At 44.2% G+C, this 19,572-nt stretch overlaps 1 protein-coding gene across 2 annotated transcripts in view; it reads left to right on the top strand.

Moving 5' to 3' along the window:
• pot1 (protection of telomeres 1 homolog) overlaps positions 1–13,072 on the top strand; it is a 268,786-nt gene extending 255,714 nt beyond the window's left edge. For both annotated transcript variants that reach the window (XM_067999826.1, XM_067999825.1), the window contains 6 exons: positions 2,216–2,436; positions 3,239–3,374; positions 4,791–4,879; positions 6,644–6,738; positions 9,911–10,016; positions 12,199–13,072. In XM_067999826.1, the coding sequence (XP_067855927.1) occupies positions 2,216–2,436; positions 3,239–3,374; positions 4,791–4,879; positions 6,644–6,738; positions 9,911–10,016; positions 12,199–12,314 (763 nt within the window). In that variant the 3' untranslated portion in view covers positions 12,315–13,072. The remainder of the gene's footprint in view (positions 1–2,215; positions 2,437–3,238; positions 3,375–4,790; positions 4,880–6,643; positions 6,739–9,910; positions 10,017–12,198) is intronic.
• Positions 13,073–19,572: the final 6,500 nt, after the last annotated feature.

The raw sequence follows: 19,572 nt of genomic DNA, 5'->3' as shown, positions 1-19,572 counted from the left end.
GAGTTGGGGAGACGCCTGTCCACAGCAGGAGAGTTGGGGAGACGCCTGTCCACAGCAGGAGAGTTGGGGAGACGCCTGTCCACAGCAGGAGAGTTGGGGAGACGCCTGTCCACAGCAGGAGAGTTGGGGAGACGCCTGTCCACAGCAGGAGAGTTGGGGAGACGCCTGTCCACAGCAGGAGAGTTGGGGAGACGCCTGTCCACAGCAGGAGAGTTGGGGAGACGCCTGTCCACAGCAGGAGAGTTGGGGAGACGCCTGTCCACAGCAGGAGAGTTGGGGAGACGCCTGTCCACAGCAGGAGAGTTGGGGAGACGCCTGTCCACAGCAGGAGAGTTGGGGAGACGCCTGTCCACAGCAGGAGAGTTGGGGAGACGCCTGTCCACAGCAGGAGAGTTGGGGAGACGCCTGTCCACAGCAGGAGAGTTGGGGAGACGCCTGTCCACAGCAGGAGAGTTGGGGAGACGCCTGTCCACAGCAGGAGAGTTGGGGAGACGCCTGTCCACAGCAGGAGAGTTGGGGAGACGCCTGTCCACAGCAGGAGAGTTGGGGAGACGCCTGTCCACAGCAGGAGAGTTGGGGAGACGCCTGTCCACAGCAGGAGAGTTGGGGAGACGCCTGTCCACAGCAGGAGAGTTGGGGAGACGCCTGTCCACAGCAGGAGAGTTGGGGAGACGCCTGTCCACAGCAGGAGAGTTGGGGAGACGCCTGTCCACAGCAGGAGAGTTGGGGAGACGCCTGTCCACAGCAGGAGAGTTGGGGAGACGCCTGTCCACAGCAGGAGAGTTGGGGAGACGCCTGTCCACAGCAGGAGAGTTGGGGAGACGCCTGTCCACAGCAGGAGAGTTGGGGAGACGCCTGTCCACAGCAGGAGAGTTGGGGAGACGCCTGTCCACAGCAGGAGAGTTGGGGAGACGCCTGTCCACAGCAGGAGAGTTGGGGAGACGCCTGTCCACAGCAGGAGAGTTGGGGAGACGCCTGTCCACAGCAGGAGAGTTGGGGAGACGCCTGTCCACAGCAGGAGAGTTGGGGAGACGCCTGTCCACAGCAGGAGAGTTGGGGAGACGCCTGTCCACAGCAGGAGAGTTGGGGAGACGCCTGTCCACAGCAGGAGAGTTGGGGAGACGCCTGTCCACAGCAGGAGAGTTGGGGAGACGCCTGTCCACAGCAGGAGAGTTGGGGAGACGCCTGTCCACAGCAGGAGAGTTGGGGAGACGCCTGTCCACAGCAGGAGAGTTGGGGAGACGCCTGTCCACAGCAGGAGAGTTGGGGAGACGCCTGTCCACAGCAGGAGAGTTGGGGAGACGCCTGTCCACAGCAGGAGAGTTGGGGAGACGCCTGTCCACAGCAGGAGAGTTGGGGAGACGCCTGTCCACAGCAGGAGAGTTGGGGAGACGCCTGTCCACAGCAGGAGAGTTGGGGAGACGCCTGTCCACAGCAGGAGAGTTGGGGAGACGCCTGTCCACAGCAGGAGAGTTGGGGAGACGCCTGTCCACAGCAGGAGAGTTGGGGAGACGCCTGTCCACAGCAGGAGAGTTGGGGAGACGCCTGTCCACAGCAGGAGAGTTGGGGTGACGCCTGTCCACAGCAGGAGAGTTGGGGAGACGCCTGTCCTCACCTTCACCCCTTCCACCCTGCATTGTGCAATATTACCTGGTGCATGTGTGTTTTTAAAATTTTGTCCTGGTCATTTGCTGCATGTCCTTTTATTTTAGAGAGATGGATCAATAACATAGCTTGACTACAAGTTTTGATAAGGAAGAGGTGCTTATATACAAAGATGGCTGTAGCTGAAATTGTTCAGCTTAATTTTTCAAATTGTTGTACAATAGTAATGTTAATTTAAAAAATCCAAGTCCTACTTCATGCATGTTTACCTTAGTTATATAGCAATTTTCCCCAACATGGAGATGAAATATTAATTAGATCCCCAAGGTTGTAATTCATTATAATTCTAATTATTATTATAAAACAGAGAGTAAAAACTTATTCATAGATTTCTAATCTGAGATGCCCTCACCAGTTCAATGAATTGAGAGGGATAATGCATGCAGTAAAGAAAAGGTATTGTGATTCCTTCCTGAAGACACTTTAAAAGAGGCATTTTGCTGTTGCTTATCTTGCCTGTGGCACATGGGCTCCAAGCTTTATTTGAAACATGATGACTGCTTAACATTAATAATCCATGCTCACTGCTTCCTGTGGATCCATTTTTCAGCCAGGAGATTCCAGATGATGATCAGATTGACGGCTTGTTGCAAGATGTTTGCAGTCTTGATTCTACAGCTGTTGACCCTGATCCCCAACCACATGATGCTCTGTGGTACGAGACAACTATGTGGGAGGCAGAAGATCAAAGACGGCGCCAGATCACTGTTCGTCTTGTGAAGACAGACAGAGTGCAAAGAACTCCAGAACTCTCCACAATTCTGGTGGAAGGTAAATTGTTTACAGTATACTGTGCTGATTGTGACTATAAGTGCAGAGTAGCATTGGTAAACAAATGTAAACCAGCAGGCAACATTTGTTTTGATATCTGGACGCTGTTGCAATTCTCAAAAGGCTCTATATATCTACATCTCACTGCAAGCAGTGTAACCCATGGAATATAGACGGTTAAATTCAATCCCACAGTTAGCCTCAGTGCTCCTTGCTATGAAAACACAGTCAGCCTGGGTCCCCAATCCTGATCGCAAATCCATTGACTGCTGCTGGAATGTGCACACATGTTGACATTGTATTGTCCTTGGCAGTGATGGCCTCAATGATGGTTGATCATTCTGCCAAAACTCGCTGTCCAGTTCTGGGCATTAAGAATTGCCACTCGGGTGAGGTATTGGAGAGTTGTTCGTATCTGTGGAGCCATAAGTTTATACCACTCACGGAGATGGCCTGCTGTGTTTTCTTTCCCTCTGTTGTTGTAATTTATAATAATCGTTGATAATGTCCTACAGTACAATGCTGCTTTAGCGGGATCACAAAAATACTTGGCTGAGTTAAGTATTCGAGTGAAAATCTGCTTTTCTGACAGCACCCGTTTTAGTTTAATGAAGGAAGTTAAGTGCAAGAGAAAACTGAAAAACGACACAGTATGAGATGCATATTTGAATTAACTCACTCCCATAGATGGACAGTAAACATTGAGTTTTGTAGAAGTTGTGTTTAATCAGCACTGTGTGGTGAGGTGCTCAGAATTCTGAAATGTTTATATTGTTAAATTACTTTTACTTCTCTTTTTTAGGAGTAACTCTAAATGAGCTGCATCGACTCTCCAGGAGGTTTGGGACCATCATTCCAGTTACATCCAGGACTGAATGCCTGACTTTGAATGGCCTTTCCATTCCATTCCTGATACAAGATGAGAAATGGCATTATGGGTATTTCTTGTAGCAGCTTGGCTATTTTGCCCTTAGCAAACTTTTATGGACATCGTCCTCCTCACGCATCACATTAGTTTATTTTTGTCCTTCAGAGGGAGAGGACTGAAAAAGAAGAAAAACAAATGGCTGAACCCTATCCAGATTGTGCTGATACTCCTTATCCACAGGACACACAATTTCCATTTCCCCCAACCTCCAAAAAAAAAGGTTGAGTGCCCCAACTAATTGGCCACCTAAAACATGACAATACTCCTTCGTACATGGCAAGAGAACTTTCTCTGATGCGAATGAATTAGAATAGTGCCCCGTGTGGTTGGTTCACTTGTCCTGTTTCAAAAGCCCACTGTGTGAGCTATACCACTCGTAGGCCGCATCGACAATGGGAACCGCCAATAGGTGCAATTCACCCAAATCCCCTATCTCAGAATAGCTATTGGACGATGGTTGTTCTGCAGTCACTGTCCTGTCATTCAGAGGCCGAAAAAGTGCTTGTAAAGTGCTGGCATGTCACCCAGTACCCATTTTACACTAGATAATTCAGACAAGTCGCAATCTTGACTGGTACTCTCTGTGGTTGCCCAGCTACGTCCAATGTATGGGGGGACAGAACAGTGAAATCATCATCTGAGAGACTTTGCACAATAAGTGTCATACTTTAAATGTGTCTGTGGTACAAAATGTCACATCTTTCTGCTTTTAAATCAACCAGAAAAGACTTTAATCGTCCACTTATCGTGATTGCCTGAAATTTCCCAGCAACCAATCACTTCACACTTCATTATTATCCTCTTACTTCACGGTTTCTTCTCATCTCATCTCTTACAGAATTCTTTCCCTTCCTCCGATTCACTGTGAACAATGCCACAGTAGATCCACAAGTCTTTTATTTAACAGATTAAATGGGCTGTTGTAAAAAGACTGGAAGTGTCTATTGTTATCCGCAGTGTACAGTGATCGGGATATCTGAAGAATGTTTATTGGCATGCCTGCCGTGTGCCTATCAAGATTCAGATGTATAACCCATTGAATGTAGAAAACCAAAAAAAAAGGAAGAAAATTAATGTTTGAACACGTAGCACATTCTTGTGGCCACTATTTTAACAGATACATTAAAATTGTAAAGGAGTGTCTTACGAACTCATTACACATCCATAAGCTAATATCACACAGTCTGATCATACAACACTGACTAAGTTCTAGCTTATATTTAAATATAATTTAGATGTCAAATATGTCATGTAGTATTGGATTATTTTGTTATGTTCTAATTCTTAATAGAAAAAAGATAGTGTGTTGCTTATAGGAATGAATTGCTAACAGTTGTTAAATGACAAATGAATCTATATGTTTTTGAAGATAAGGGAAATTTGGTTTCCAGCTTGCTTCCTAAAAGGAGATTTTTTTTTTGTTCAGGTGCAAGCATTGTTCTGACCCTCAACCAGTGAATGCTCTTAAAACTCTGTCTCCAGCAGAATCATGGGAGTCGTCAGTAATAGCCAAAGGTAAGCTTCACCAATGGAATTATATCTCCTAGGCTGTCCGGGCAGCAGCTACCATATCGCACAGAAATTTGTTCTTTGGTATAGCTTTAGAAAGAGCACTACAAATTATTATTTAATTGTGCGGCAGAATTAACCATCAGTACGCTGTGAAAGGTCAGGTATGCACGTAACACCATGTGACTCACAGCACTTTCTCCAATCTGCTAAACGGCGGCTCCTTTATATTTTGTATTGTTCGTGTATGTATTTCATTCACTGTATGAAAGATGAATTGTAATTTCCTCAAGCCTGTGTTTGCCACTTTTTCAGACAGTTTTTTTTTCATTGAGAGTACTAGCTAAAGACCGTAGTGCAGGACAAGACCAAGGTTGAAAAGAAGTCCTGGTTAGGTGACACCATGCTTGACTTTTAAAATCCTGTAGTTGTAAGAGGAAGGAAAAACTGAGGGCGGTAAGGAGTTCCATAGTTTTTGAGGCCCTGCTTTATTTACTCTGTTGGATTTTCAGTTTTAGCACTAGTTTAAACTCCGTTTTGGAGCTGGGATAAGTGAGTTAGGGGGCAGAATCCTATCCCTATGTAGGAAATAATGTTCCAAGCGTCATTTTTCAGCAGCAAGAGATAATAAAGATCAGATAATAGATTATGTGTTCCCACGCTGTAATACATTGAGAGATTCAGATAACACAACAATGATGGTGAAGCTCAAGGACTTGATCTATGTCACGTTGGCCCCAGAAGTGTTACGGTTCCTTAAAAAAATCCTCTTGTGTAAATTTTTGTTCAGTATAATTACCAAATAAAAGTGCTTCCAAGAGGAAGAAAAATTGGAACCCTAGTTGGTAACAGCAGTGCGGTAAAAGAACTGAGTATGTACCAGGCGACAGGACTGCGGTCCTGTACTTTGATTTGACTGAAGCTGGGAACTCCTTATGTGTATAACAATCTCATTTTATTGGCATTAAGAAGATTACAGCACTGTTTGGAGTGGGTTCAAGTTTAAACCAGTTTACTTTACCAAATAACGGAGATGTTCAGTGGATTAAAAGCAACATTGAAGCCACACTCGCTCCTGGTAAAGCACATGGGGTCAAGCGACTGATCTGTCAGTCTGTGACCCTCTACTGCTTGTTATATTTATCAATATCACATACCAGTAGTAACTTTATATGAAACAAGTTCATATTTTACTACCAAATAATTATTTTTTAAAGAAAAATGGCCTTGAAATTACAGTCTGATTATTAGCATATAAATACTTAACGTATTTGTATGAAATTCTTTTGTCCTTTTCCATTGAAATAGTATTTGTTTGCTAATATTTGTAGAGTGTACTTTTAAGGTTGGTGTACCACAGTGTACTGTTGGTGCCTTTGAATTCTTCCAGTATTGGAACTTCAGGCCTTCCTTCAAAAATCAAGATCATGTTTGGACAGTTAGAATCATAGAATTTTACAACACGGAAGGAGGCCATTTGGCTCATCGTGCCTGTGCCAGCTATTTGAAAGAGTCCCACTTCCCTGCTCTTTCCCCATAGCCCTGCAATTTTTTTCCTTTTCAAGTATATATCCAGTTCCCCTTTGAAAGTTACGATTGAATCTGCTTCCACCACCCTTTCAGATCATAACAACTCGCTGTGTAAAAAAAAAAGTTCTCATCTCCTCTCTCCCAGTTATGGCCACACTCACAATTAGAGGGTGTCCTGAGGGACCTAACACACTTGTGGCAGTGACTCTATTATACATTAACATGCTTTGATTGCACCAGTTTTAGGCATTCAGCTGCTGCGTTATGTTTTTGTCATGAAGTTTACACTTGATGATGGATCGGGATCACTTGATGCGTTTCTGTGGGATGAGGCGGTAAGTCAGTCTTTGATCCTCTGTTACTGAAGTGTTACCAGAAACTTGCACTATGGACACGTTTCCTGTATTTTGGGTTGGAAATCTCACTTCCCTTAAAGACATTGTTCATATTGCAATCTATAATATAGAGGAAACTGGATGGATGAGAAAGATGACAAAGCAGTGATCCAGTTCTGGGTAGCAGATGATGTTGTAAACCATGAGGCAATTCTTGAGTAGTTTAGATTATTACATTATCCTCTGCCACCCATTCATTATTTATATTACGTGGGTTTATTTTTTTTTAAATGGCCACCATCAGTTAATGACGATGTGAGACAGCGGCAGAACTCAGAATGACACTGTTCAGATAGTGAACCACAAAGAATTTCTCCATTCTCCATGGAATATGTGGGAATATTAGTGATGCTTTAGGCTTAGGGCTGTGCGGCTCCCCATTTTGATCTGTGTTGTCCCAGAGTCAACCAAGCCATGGAGGGTGTGCAGAATAGAGCTGTGAGACTGAGCCCCACTGTCAAAAGGTTGAGGTGACCTCAAAAAACCTCAAAAATACCATAGAAGTCTGTCAGAAAGTAGAGTATAGAAAACGTAGATCTGAAGTACTACGTCAAAATAAGCTATGACAGTGAGACAAGGGGACATGGGTTAAAACTGGGAAACGACAAATTTGAGAAAGAGGCCTCGAAGTCCATCCTCAAAGTCCGTCCTCAAACAAAGTGTGATCAACCATGTGGAATGGACTCCCAGGGAGGTTAGTGATTTAGGGGGAAACTTTAGGTCCTTTTCAGATGAATGAGATAGAATGGACCAAATGAACTTTCTCATCCAATCTATCTTGTGAATCCAAAGAAGAACTGAAATCAAATTAGTCTAAGCAAAAGTACGAGCAGTGTAGATGAAAGAACTTAAGATAATAAGAAAAAGGAGCAGGAGTAGGCCACACGGCCCCTCGAGCTACTCTGCCATTCAATAAGATCATGGCTGATCTTCGACCTCAAATCCACTTTCCCACCCAATGCCCATATCCCTTGATTCCCCTAGAGTCCAAAAATCTATCGATCTCAGCCTTGAATATACTCAACGACAGAGCATCCACAGCCCTCTGGGGTAGAGAATTCCAAAGATTCACAACCCTCAAAGTGAATAAATTTCTCCTCATCTCAGTCCTAAATAGCCGACCCCTTAACCTGAGACTATGGCCCCTAGTTCTAGACTCTCCAGTTAGGGGAAACAGCCTCTCAGCATCTACCCTGTCAAGCCCTCTTAGAATCTTATCTGTTTCAATGAGATCACCTCATTCTTCTAAACTCCAGAGATTATAGGCCCATTCTACTCAATCTCTCCTCATAGGACAACCCTCTCATTCCAGGAATCAATCTAGTGAACCTTCGTTGCACCACCTCTAAGGCAAGTATATCCTTCCTTAGGTAAGGAGACCAAAACTATAACAGTAGAGACCAAAACTGTACCCAGACAGCACAGCAGTAGGAGCTAGGATACAATATTCTAATCAAGACTCAGATGTTCAAAGCTCTAAATAAATGGCCAAGATACTCATGAGATGTGGGGTAGGCTTGATGGACCAGCTGGTTTTTTTCTGCTCATCAATTTTGTATGTTTGACGTGCGAATGTAAAAAAAAGTCTTTCCCTTGCAAGCCAAGGCGTGCAGTTTATTATGTGGAAAACTTAATGAGATCTCAAACAATTTAGAAGATTGTAGCAGTGTAATTATATACAACGAGTGGATCTCCTGATGCATTGTCCAAGGAAAATTAGGACAAGTCGAATTTCCACTGAGTGCATGAGCCATGAGTGAAGTATAGGTATGGGGGGATCTGACGCTACTGAAGCTCCAGCTAATGGCAGAAGTGCACAGTTGCAAGAGTGACTGTGTGTCACGAGAGTGATGCCCAAATAAAGAGTGCATGTCATCTGTAGCAAATTTAATGGAGATATTTTTCTTTGATTGCTGACGTCAAATTATTGAGCATTGAAAACCCTGTCCAGTTTTTAAAATGTAATGCCTACAAAGCTCCTTTTCTACAAATTTCTAAAGAGCAGTATTAAATGATAAAATTAGAGAAAGATTCAGAAATTCCTTCACGCAGATGATTGGAGTATCCTTTAGGGGAAATTTGGATAAATATTTGAAGCAGGAGGAAGATAGAGGGATATGGTGAGAGAACGGGACAGTGGGATTAGTTTTTGATTGCTCTAGCAAAGAGCCAGTACAGAAATGATGAGCCGAATGACGACCTTCTGTGCTAGAAACTTCCATAGAACCATTTCTTCATGTCTTGAGTTGAAGTGAAAAAATGCCTCTTTTTATGATTTGGTGCCAAAATGTTGCTGCATTTTTCAAGAAGAGTGTCCCTCCTTTTTTTGGCTGGTTTTCTTCCCTCACCACCTCCTTGAAGACCTTGTGACCTTGCTGAGAAACAGTTCCTTGGGCTGTCATCACTTTCCAGTATCTTCCCCAATTGACCATTATTTAGCCTCACGTGGGTGAGTGAAGCATCAAGGCAGCTGTCCTGATGCTTCACTCACCCACGTTCTTCCTAGAGGGGTCACCAGATAGCGATAAGGAGCGGGTACTCGAGAAGATTTTGCCTTCCACAATCTAGGGACATTGTAGCCATTTGTATCACACCTACTGCCACTACAGTTGAGGTTATCTCTGCACAGACTGAGATTTGAACGTGGGACCTTTCTGTTCTGCATGGTTCAGCTCTCAGTGCATAAACTCTCTGACTCATCGGTTTAGCTAGTTTCCTCAAAACATTTAGGAAAGGAAATTGATTTTTTTTCTGGGGGAAATAAATAAACATTTTCATGCTTCCTAGAAAACAAACAAAGTCTTAGAAGATTCAGACATCTGGTTCGAAACTACAGGACTCTCAACCCAGGCCACTCTGCTCTTTGCTTGCTTGTTATTAACAGATCTGCTAGTCCCTGAGAGTCAATCAATAACAACAAATGATGGCTTCAAACATCTGTGGCTTCGGTTTATGTTTTGGCTGTTGCAGAAACTGGACAGTTAAGAGTTGATAGATGACAGCATTGAGATAGAAGTCATGTGTTTATTTTAATCTAATTTTGTTGATAATTAAACTGAGGACTCAGCAGGTAACAAGAGTCCAATTAATTCTGGTTCATCCATCCCTGCAGGAAAGATTCTTTGACATTTCTGCGGCAGACATTGTGATCAATGATGCACTTCAGAAAAAGCTAACAAGAATAATGGACACGTTGTGTCCTCCAAGGACAGATCCAGGTAACGGACTACAGAGTACCTGCCTAATATATACTCTGTACTCAAGGGAAAACTGGGCGTTTTCTGATGTGATTTTCAGTTATTTTTGCTAAAGACGCTTGGCACTTCAAACAAGACGCAGCATTTCAGCAAAATCCAATTTAAAGTGTTAGAATTACACTGTTGCTTCCTGGTGATTCATTACTAGTTGTAGCTCGATGAGCATGCACTCGACACCACAATCATTAATAATTCGAGGGGGACATCACCATCAGCTTCATGGAACGTCATGGCTCTGCGCACCTTTCCTGACAGGATCCAGCTACAGAAAGAACATACTGACTGAAAATAGAATCCATTGGATTACACAACGGCCTTTTCAATGCTCCACATGCTTTTAATAGTGACAAGACCCATTCACCCATCAACCCTGTGCTCGCTGACCTACATTGGCTCCCAGTCCACCAGTGCCTTGATTTTAAAACACTCATCCTCGTGTTCAAATCCCTCCATGTCCTCACCTACCTATCTCTGTAACCCCCTCCAGCCCTTCGACCCTCCGAGAACTCTGTGTTCCTCTAATTCTGGCCTCATGTCCATCCCTCACTGTTCGCGCCATCATTGGCGGCCGTGCCTTCAGCCCTCTAAGCTCTGCAATACCCTTCCCAAACATCCCCGTCTCTCCATATCTCTCTCCTCCTTTTAAGTCATTCGTTAAAACTTACCTTTTTGACCAAGGTAATGTCCCCATCTTTGGCTCGGAGTCAAATTTTGTCTGATGCTCCTGTGAAGACATTTTACTACATTAAAGGTTCCAAATAAATGCAAGTTGATGTTATTATCATAAATATTTAACCAACACTTGAATGCCGGTGAATGGGCCCTTGACACAATATCACTGCCAGGGGTTTCTAGCTTAAAATTATGCTTGTCATGGTACAAAGTCCAAAGAGACTTGAATCCAAAGCTGGAATCTGAAGTCAAATACTAGTCTTTGCCCGCCATTAAAACGCAGCTGTTCTCGATGGGTATGTTTTAGACTGTCCACGATGGTTGTAACGTTTTCTGTAAACTCCTTAGCTAAGGCACCGTTTGAGTTATTTGAACTATGCAACCTTTACACAAAGATGTCTGTGATAATTGGAAGGATAACTGCTGAAAATATTGCAGCGAGCTCGCAATGTGCCACCATTTTGGACAGCACACTCCTTACTCGTGAAGGGAATAGCCCATCTCCTCACCTTCCCTAATCAAATACAAATGCCGCTACAAAGCCGCTATGCTCCATAATTTGTCTCGCCTAAAGATTTTATATAAAGCAAGAGTCTGGCAAGAAAGGTGATTTCTTTAATCGCTGTTTAAACCTGATGGCTGCTATCTGTATATCTCCACTGTACTGTGTACAATCTCACATTGGTTACAAGCACAGTAATACTCGGTCGATTCTTTGTCAGTGATTGCCTTTTTTTAGTATGACTGAGGAATGAGCTGGAAAAGAGATAGGCGGATAATGTATTAGACAGAATTGACAGAAAACCTGAAGGAACTTGTCCAGGGGAAATGGTGGGAGAAAGAAGGAGAGCATATAAAAGATACACCGTGCAGAGCAGTGAGCAAATTAGACAGCTAATAAAGCCTAAAGAAATAGGGGGAGGTACACTACTGGTGAATTCAAGAATCAGAAGGCATCAATGTCTTCAATGTGATTCGTTTTGGTAGGAAGAATGAGAAGAGGCATTAAAATAAATAGTGGACAGAGGAATATTATACAAATGTGTTAACTATTCCTCTCCCACCCACTCCCCTCCCTTCCTCTCCTATCCCCTTCCCTTTTCTCACCCACCCCTTCCCTTTCATGCTGCCTATCCCCTTCCCTCCCCTCCCAATCTCACCCACCCCCTCCCCTCCTCTACCTCTCCCTCCCCTCTCACCACTTCCCCATCCCCTCTCTCGCCCCCTAATCCCTCCTCCTTTTCCCTCTCCTTCCCCTCCCGTCCTTCCTCTCCCCTGCCTCCTCACCCTCCCTGAAGAAGGAAAGATGTTTCAGGAATTTAAAGGCGAGAATTGGAAAAAGATAAAGTATTTTTCTTTCCGATTGATAAGCAAGAAAACTGAGTTCTGTTTTTCTGGTATGTTTGTAAGGGACTTCTATCGAATCTGCTTTGAGCATACTGAAGGTTCTTTTTTGTCCATTTGCCTACAGATGGCTGCCCCTGGCTGGAATGCTGCATCAAGTCCTATTATGTCAGTGAAGGTTCAGAGGAGAAGATTTGCTACCAACTATTTGATACTGTCTTTGCAGGAGCCGAGGGCATTTAACATTTCATGTCCACGACATTAACCGACTTTTACGAAGAATGAGTCTTGTCATATTTCAGGTTTTTTTTTAAATGAACTAAAGACAATGTTTAGTAAATCCTACACTTTGTGGCTGAACTGGGAACAGTCCCCACATTAAAGATTCCATTAATAATTTGCCATTTTTTTAAAAAACACACAACTATTAAACGTCAGATGGGAATATTCAGTCCAGGTTTCAATGTATGTATAACAAGATTCAGGAATGAAAACTAAATACTCATACTTCTGTGATGAAACAAGTTAGACCACTGACTTTATGACATCTCCACAGCACTGCTGGTACAGAGACTTAGTATTTCCTTGTGGTTGGGTTTTTTCCCCTGACAAGTGCAGTATTATCCACCGTTAACTATCGTTAGAAATGTCTTTTTTATGGACTAACCTAAAGACAAGGTGATAATGAAGAAGGCAGCTGTTCATCATAAAGTTCAATTATATTTGTTGAATACATTTAAGCCTTATAAATAGTTACAGTGCTGCTTAGCTAAGTAAATACTTCATGTTCAATTTGGATAAATGTTACCCAGTTTGTTATTAATAACCAGTTATGTTATTTTTCTCATATAATGTTCTTCCTTGACGTCCGATTGTTAACTCCTGTATTATTACTCTCTTTATTTGCAACTGTCATTTAAAGATGTCTTTTGTGTTTGATTGTTTTTGATAAAGATTGGCTCTTGTTCCTTTTTGCTGCATAAAAGTGCATTTGAAAACGATTATCTAATCAGTGGCTTATTTTTATTTTTCTGTTACTGATTCCTTTGTGAATTTCGATGATTAAAAGAGAGATGCACATTTCATGCAACCTACTTTCAGTGGAGTGAAGCGTTGGAATGTTTAAACTTAGCATTTTCCAGCAACTTTGTAACTTTTGGAATTTCTTCAAAAGGTCGGTTACCTTGGCAACGCAGTGATGAACCATAGTAACTTCAGGCGATGTTGTGGGCTGTACCATATATAGAGCTGTGTGTTACACTATAATAGTCATGTGTTAGAGAACCATATATAGACCCATGTGTTACAGTATCATATAGTCATGTGTAGAATACCAAACATAGAGCCATATATTACAATATCATACAGTCATGTGTAAGAGTGCCATATGTAGAGCTGTATGTTACAGTATTATATAGCCATATGTTACAATATCATAGTCATGGGTTGGAGTGCCATACATAGAGTTGTGTATTTAGAGTATTATATCGATCTGTCTCATTAATCCAGAATTATGATTCTGGCTTAAGAAATGTCACTGATTAAAATGTGAGAGTTCGCAGATTGAAATCCACGTTTCCAACATTTTGGTTACAATAGCCACAGTTTACCAATTCCTCTTGCTCCCAGGAATACTGCCAGAGCCTAGCCTCCCTCCAAGTCCTCTCAGGTCCCAGACCTCAATCCCAAGTGTTCCCAGACTCCAGGGGCTCGATGTTACCAGGGCTGCGGGTTCGCGGCAGGGGGGCTATTTGCGCCCGGTGATATCAGTCTGCCCCCCGCGCGATCGCAGCCTAATTGGATCCACTTACCTGGTCTTCCGGGTTCCCCACTGCTGATCTGCGCGTCGGGCGGACTGCGCATGCACAGTAAGCTCTGTCAGCTGGAGGAGCTCTATTTAAAGGGGCAGTCCTCCACTGACAGATGCTGCAACAAATAGAAAAAAATACAGCATGGAGCAGCCCAGGGGGAAGGCTGCTCCCAGTTAAATGATGCCTCACTCCAGGTATCATTGGATGGGGTGAGGAGGAGGGGGAGGACAGAGATCTTCCCCCCGGCGGGCGGGAGGAAGCGGCCTGCCTCTGCCACCAGGAAGGCCTGGCTCGAGGTGGCAGAGGAGGTCACCTGCACCACCAACATATCGCCCACCTGCATACAGTGCAGGAGGCGCTCCAATGACCTAAGTAGGTCAGCCAAAGTGAGTACACTTACTCATTCCCCTACACTCCATCTGCCACATCACCGCCCCCACCCCACATCTCCTTCTGCACTGCCAACACTACTCTGTCACATCACCCCTCATACCCACTCAAAGCTCATCCTCATCTTACCTGCACTTACTCACCTCGCCAGTACTCATCCTGCCACTACCACTCAACCCAATCCTCATACAATCTCATGGCTCTATCTCATACTCACCCTCTCGTGCATCTCTTTCACAGTGAGCCTCACTCAACCTGCCACTACCTGTGCTGCAGCCACAGGGCATGCATCACATATGTGCAGTAGGCAGCGTAAGGCAAACGTGTCGTGAGCATGAAGGGGATGCACAAGGGTGTTAGAGGGTTTGTCATGGTTTTTACTTATATTTAATTTCTGACCAACTCACATTACATATTATATTGGCACCACTACTGCCACGTCTTTGCGAATCTTGTCTGGTTTGTGCAATATTGCCCTTTTCTGAGGATCACAATGAAGACCCACAACTGATGACACCCTTTGTGTCACTGCAGAGTGGGTGTAGGTGTATTTGCAGGGCTCTTTTGTGCAGACGTCGGCGATGTCCCCGGTGGCACCCTGGAAGGATGCGGAGGAGAAGTTGTTGAGGGCAGTGGTGACTTTGACAGCGACAGGTAAGAAGATGGTGCTCGGGCCAGCCGGGAGCAGCTCAGCATGAAGGAGGCTGCAGATGTCCACGACTACATGTCGAGTGACTCTGAGCCTCCATGTGCACTGCTGCTCAGAGAGGTCCAGGAAGCTGAGCCTCGGTCTGTGGACCCTGTGGCGAGGGTAGTGCCCTCTGCGACGCATCTCTCTCTGCCTTTGCCCTCCCTCCTGCTGTGCAGGTGGATGTGTCACAGCACTGTGTTGTGGAGCTCCACGTGTCAGAAGTGGACGGTGATGCTGGTGATGCTGTTCGCCCTCCGAGGAGGTCATGACTGCAGCTACGGCGGCCCCCATCCGGAAGATGTACATCTGAGGGTGTCCGCAAGGTAGGTACATGTCTCTGGACCCCGGGGTAAGTGTGCAAGTTGGTGAATTTGATTGTCAGGAGGAGGGTGGTGGAGGCCAAACTTTGTCCCAAGTGACAGAGTGGCCTCCTGCAATGAGTGAGGGTCTCCCCCCACCTGTCAAATGGACCTTTGCAGCTGCCACAGGCTGACAGCTGCAACACGTCCATTTGAAATGGGAGTGTTTCCCCCAGTATGGGAAACAGTCCCAGTTGTCTATAAAATCCCACCCCTCCTCACATATTCACTTAATCAGGTCAGTTAATGACCTGAAATAGCACAATAAATACTTTCAAGTGGAACCCCGCTGGCTTTAATTGCCTGCGGGATTCCCACATGCGGGGGCTGCGCGCGCACATCGGCGCGTCAGTGGGGAACCCAGAAGTGGGCGGGTTGGAGCCGGGCTCCGGTCCCGCTCTGGGATTCCCCGATTTTCGGAGCCCCCCGCCAGGAACGCACCCGATAGCGGGTGCTAAAATGAAGCCCCAGAGCTCCCAAAGCCCATTCCCCATAAATACTCTCCAGTCTAGCCTTCGCCTCTCCACCTGTTCTCTCCCATATTCCAATCCCAACCTTTTGCTTCTTCCAATCACAGTTCTCCCCCAGTTCCTTTTGTCCTGACTTTCAGTCCCACCTTCTCTGTGAACTGCCCATATTGTAGCATCTCTCTGACAGCTTCACCCCAGCCCTGCATCCAACCTGGTATACATTGCTTGCCATCTTTCTGCATATCCTGGACCTTAAAAAGATATCAGTAAAGGAATATGTGTAAGAGCCATACAGAGACATTACATAGGTACAAAAGAGAGAGGGGATGAGAGATTTACGGAAAGAGTAAGATAGAATCAGAGAGTCAGTGATACAAACACCAAAGAAACTATAAAAAGAGGGAGAAAGGGTGAGATATATAGACAGAGAAAGTGACACAAAAAGTAGGGGAGAGTGGGAAAGAAGCATTTTTGAAGTGTAGGCACTGTTATCATGTAGGGAAACACAACAGTCAGAAATATTGGCCAGGACACCAGGAGAACTCCGCTGCTCTTTGAATAGTGCCTTGGGATCTTTTACCTTCACCTGAGAAGGGAGTCTTGGTTTAATATTTAATCTGAAAGATAGCACCTTCAACCGTGCAGCACTCCCTCAGTACTAAACGGAAGTATCAGCTGAAACCTCTGGAGTGGGGCATGAACTTATGACCTTATGACTCAGAGACGAGTGTTACCACTAAGTGAAAGCTGACACCTGTGCCTATAAAGGGTAATTTTTAGTCGCATGCTAGCCTGCTAATTAGCATGGTAAAGGGCAAACTTTAGAGTCTCATAGGAGACTCACTCCGTTTGTGGAAACTGCCTTTCTGCCTTGAGCAGTGTGCAATAGTGTTGGAAGAATCATAGAAAGCCCGAACCATAACAGCTATCATCGACTGAAACATCTAGATTTAATGGTACGTTGGCTATGGACCCACATGATTCTGTACGTTAAGCTCTAGCTAAAATGGTGCAAAAAATGGCAACTTTAAGACTCAGCAAGATTATGGACAAGCTGTCGGATAGAGTGACATGATCGATGAGCACTGATTAACAGCACAGCTGATTTACATTCATCATTCCAGTCTCTTTACATGCCAAACAGAGTGCTTGTGTCATGGGGAATGTGAGAGACAAACCATCACTACTGAAAACAGCCTGGGCTGATCTTTCGGAAACTTTAGGAGCTAACTTCGGCCCACAGTGCCCTCTCCAAAGCAAATATCAAATAAAAATAAGTCAGCTGTGCCACCGGAATATTGCCTTAGCCTTAACTGACAGCCCTATATATCCACACAAAAAAAAATCCACCACTGCAATTACTTGGCAAATCTTGACAAGTGACCAGGCCAACTCGGGCCTTATCCCAAACAACCATCTATGTCAAAATGTTTGACCTGAGTGGTATGTTCAAGTGTTACACTGATCATCTTGCACTCGAGTGTTTAAAATACTCCTTTTGCAGAAGCCCGATTCCACTTCAGTAAACACGGGTAGACTTTCCCATCGAGTGTTAGTCGGACAGGGTGTTACTAGCACCTACCCAACTCTTAATGTGCTGACTCTTCCTGATTTTGTGGAGCCCGTTACATTTACACAGTGTGGATGAGTTCCCAGTTGATTTTAGTAAAGATAATTGGTCACTTATGAGAATAATAATGTTGGTAGCAATTAGAAAGGCTGCTAATATTTCTATACTATATTTATTTAACCATTGCATAGGTTGTTTGGATAAGAAAAACTCAGCAGCTGGCACAATAAATGTGGAGGCAGGAACCTGAGTCTGTGGCAGATATGTGACTCATTCCAACCCACTTTGTGCACCACCTCAGCAGCCAACAAAATGAGGCAGGAGCAAGAAGTATGGTCCTGCTCTTCATGCCTGGGCACTGTCCCCATAGGACAACATTGCAGCATGATTGGAAGGAGGCCAGAGCAAGAGGACTAGAAGGTGCAGCCAGTGGTTCGTGATCGCTTCAGATACCCTTGCAGAAAATGGTGCAGCTCTGCATCAGATTGTCTGCTGACCTGGAGCCTGTGTTGATGGTTCTCATTGTCAGGTAAGTGCTCCTCTGCCTGTAAGTGTGGGTGGGAAGTGGGTGAAACCTGACCTGCCTGGCATTCCTCCATTGCTCCTCTTCTTCCTCCAAAAAACAATGGGGGGTAATATCCATTGAGGAATACATTGTCCCAGTATTGTGGACACAACCAAAGTAAATGGAAACGCCAGTAGACTTGGAACAAAGCGGAAACAGGAAAAACAAAGCAGGAAAGAAGGCTAAGAAATAGACTCAAAACACTACTGCAAGTTTTACTATAGGACTTTTTTAATTACTTCTATAAACAGTAGCCCTGCATGCCCATTTTATATGGGTGGGTAGATGACAGAACACCATACTGGTGTGCGTATTGGGAAGTTGCATGGACATGAGAGGATGATTTTGATATGTGACTGCACACTGGCAGGCACATCTATCAGCAGTAGAAAATCTGCCCAGAATATTGAATGGGGCAATAACTGACTGGAAACCTGTCATTACAGATCTCTGCCCATTTGTGGATGAGTCTGTTATACATCCACTTCCAAAAACTGCAAAATTTCCGTCAGAGGCAAAAAGCCTAATGGCCCTGCCCACCCATAACAGAGGAAATTCAAGGTTTGGGTACTTATGACTCCATGGAGAGCTGGCTGTCACATTGGCCAATTTGGACATATTTTCCCAACGTACCAAACTGCAGCAGTGCTACATTGTCCCAACAAAAACATTGTCATTTTACTCAGAACCCTTTATTATAGATGCATTTTATTACTCTTTGCATTTTTTCTGCCGTGTTAACGAAAGCTGAAGAGGTGGACCCTGCAGCAGTGATTTCTTGGGGATGGAGGGGGAGAATAACGTAACCCACCTCCTCCAGCACTAGTGGCATCCACTTACGGGAGCAAAACTTCAGCAATTTGTGAACATCATCGGAACGCTGGATTTGCCTTACAGTCTGAAACTCAACTGTTAGCACTGTAATCTGTAGTACTTGAGTTATTTTTGACCGCCCTGTGTTATGAAGTTTGCGGCAATTCACCAATGTTTTAAAACTTCCAGCGTGAGGGTCTTCTGGATGTTGCTTGTTGCCTCACGTGACAGGATACAGCTGCTATTCTGACTAAAGTCCTCTGCATCTTATCATCCACTGCACATGTCAAGAAGGACTCCTGATATAGCAGCACTTTTATTGCTACTATTGAGAAATTTCAGATTCATCGAGTGTAAAGAAAGTTCTGTGGTCACAATGAGATTTTTATTGTAGACATTCTGACTACATTGCACGAAAACAACAGTATAGCTGTGGCCTCAAAAGTGTTTCTGTTGCCTTTTTATATCTCCATGTTGGCTGCATTGTGTATTTTCTTAGTGACTATTTTGAATGGAGTTGGCAAAACCAGAAGCACAGACCACATCTAATAATAATGTTTTTCTTCCAGTTTCCTGCTTTTGTGTGTGTTAATTGGATGTTTTCCTGTTAATCGTAAGAAAGAAAGAACTTGCATTTATACTGTAATGCAAGATTATTGAACAGTAACTCTATATCATAAGTAAGCAATATTAAAAGGTATCAGATGACTCTTCCTCCTTACACTTTCACATCAGAGAATTGGGTTGGAGATGTACCATTCACATCCAAGGTTTTTACACTGCCGAAGTCAGCTTGTCTTTGCACTGTCTTACAAAGCTCAATTCAAACTAT

This window comes from Heptranchias perlo, chromosome 18 (genome assembly GCF_035084215.1).
Source record: "Heptranchias perlo isolate sHepPer1 chromosome 18, sHepPer1.hap1, whole genome shotgun sequence".
NCBI classification, from domain to species: domain Eukaryota; kingdom Metazoa; phylum Chordata; class Chondrichthyes; order Hexanchiformes; family Hexanchidae; genus Heptranchias; species Heptranchias perlo.
The sequence above is the reverse complement of the archived record's forward strand: the minus strand, read 5'-3'. Positions and strand labels throughout refer to the sequence as shown.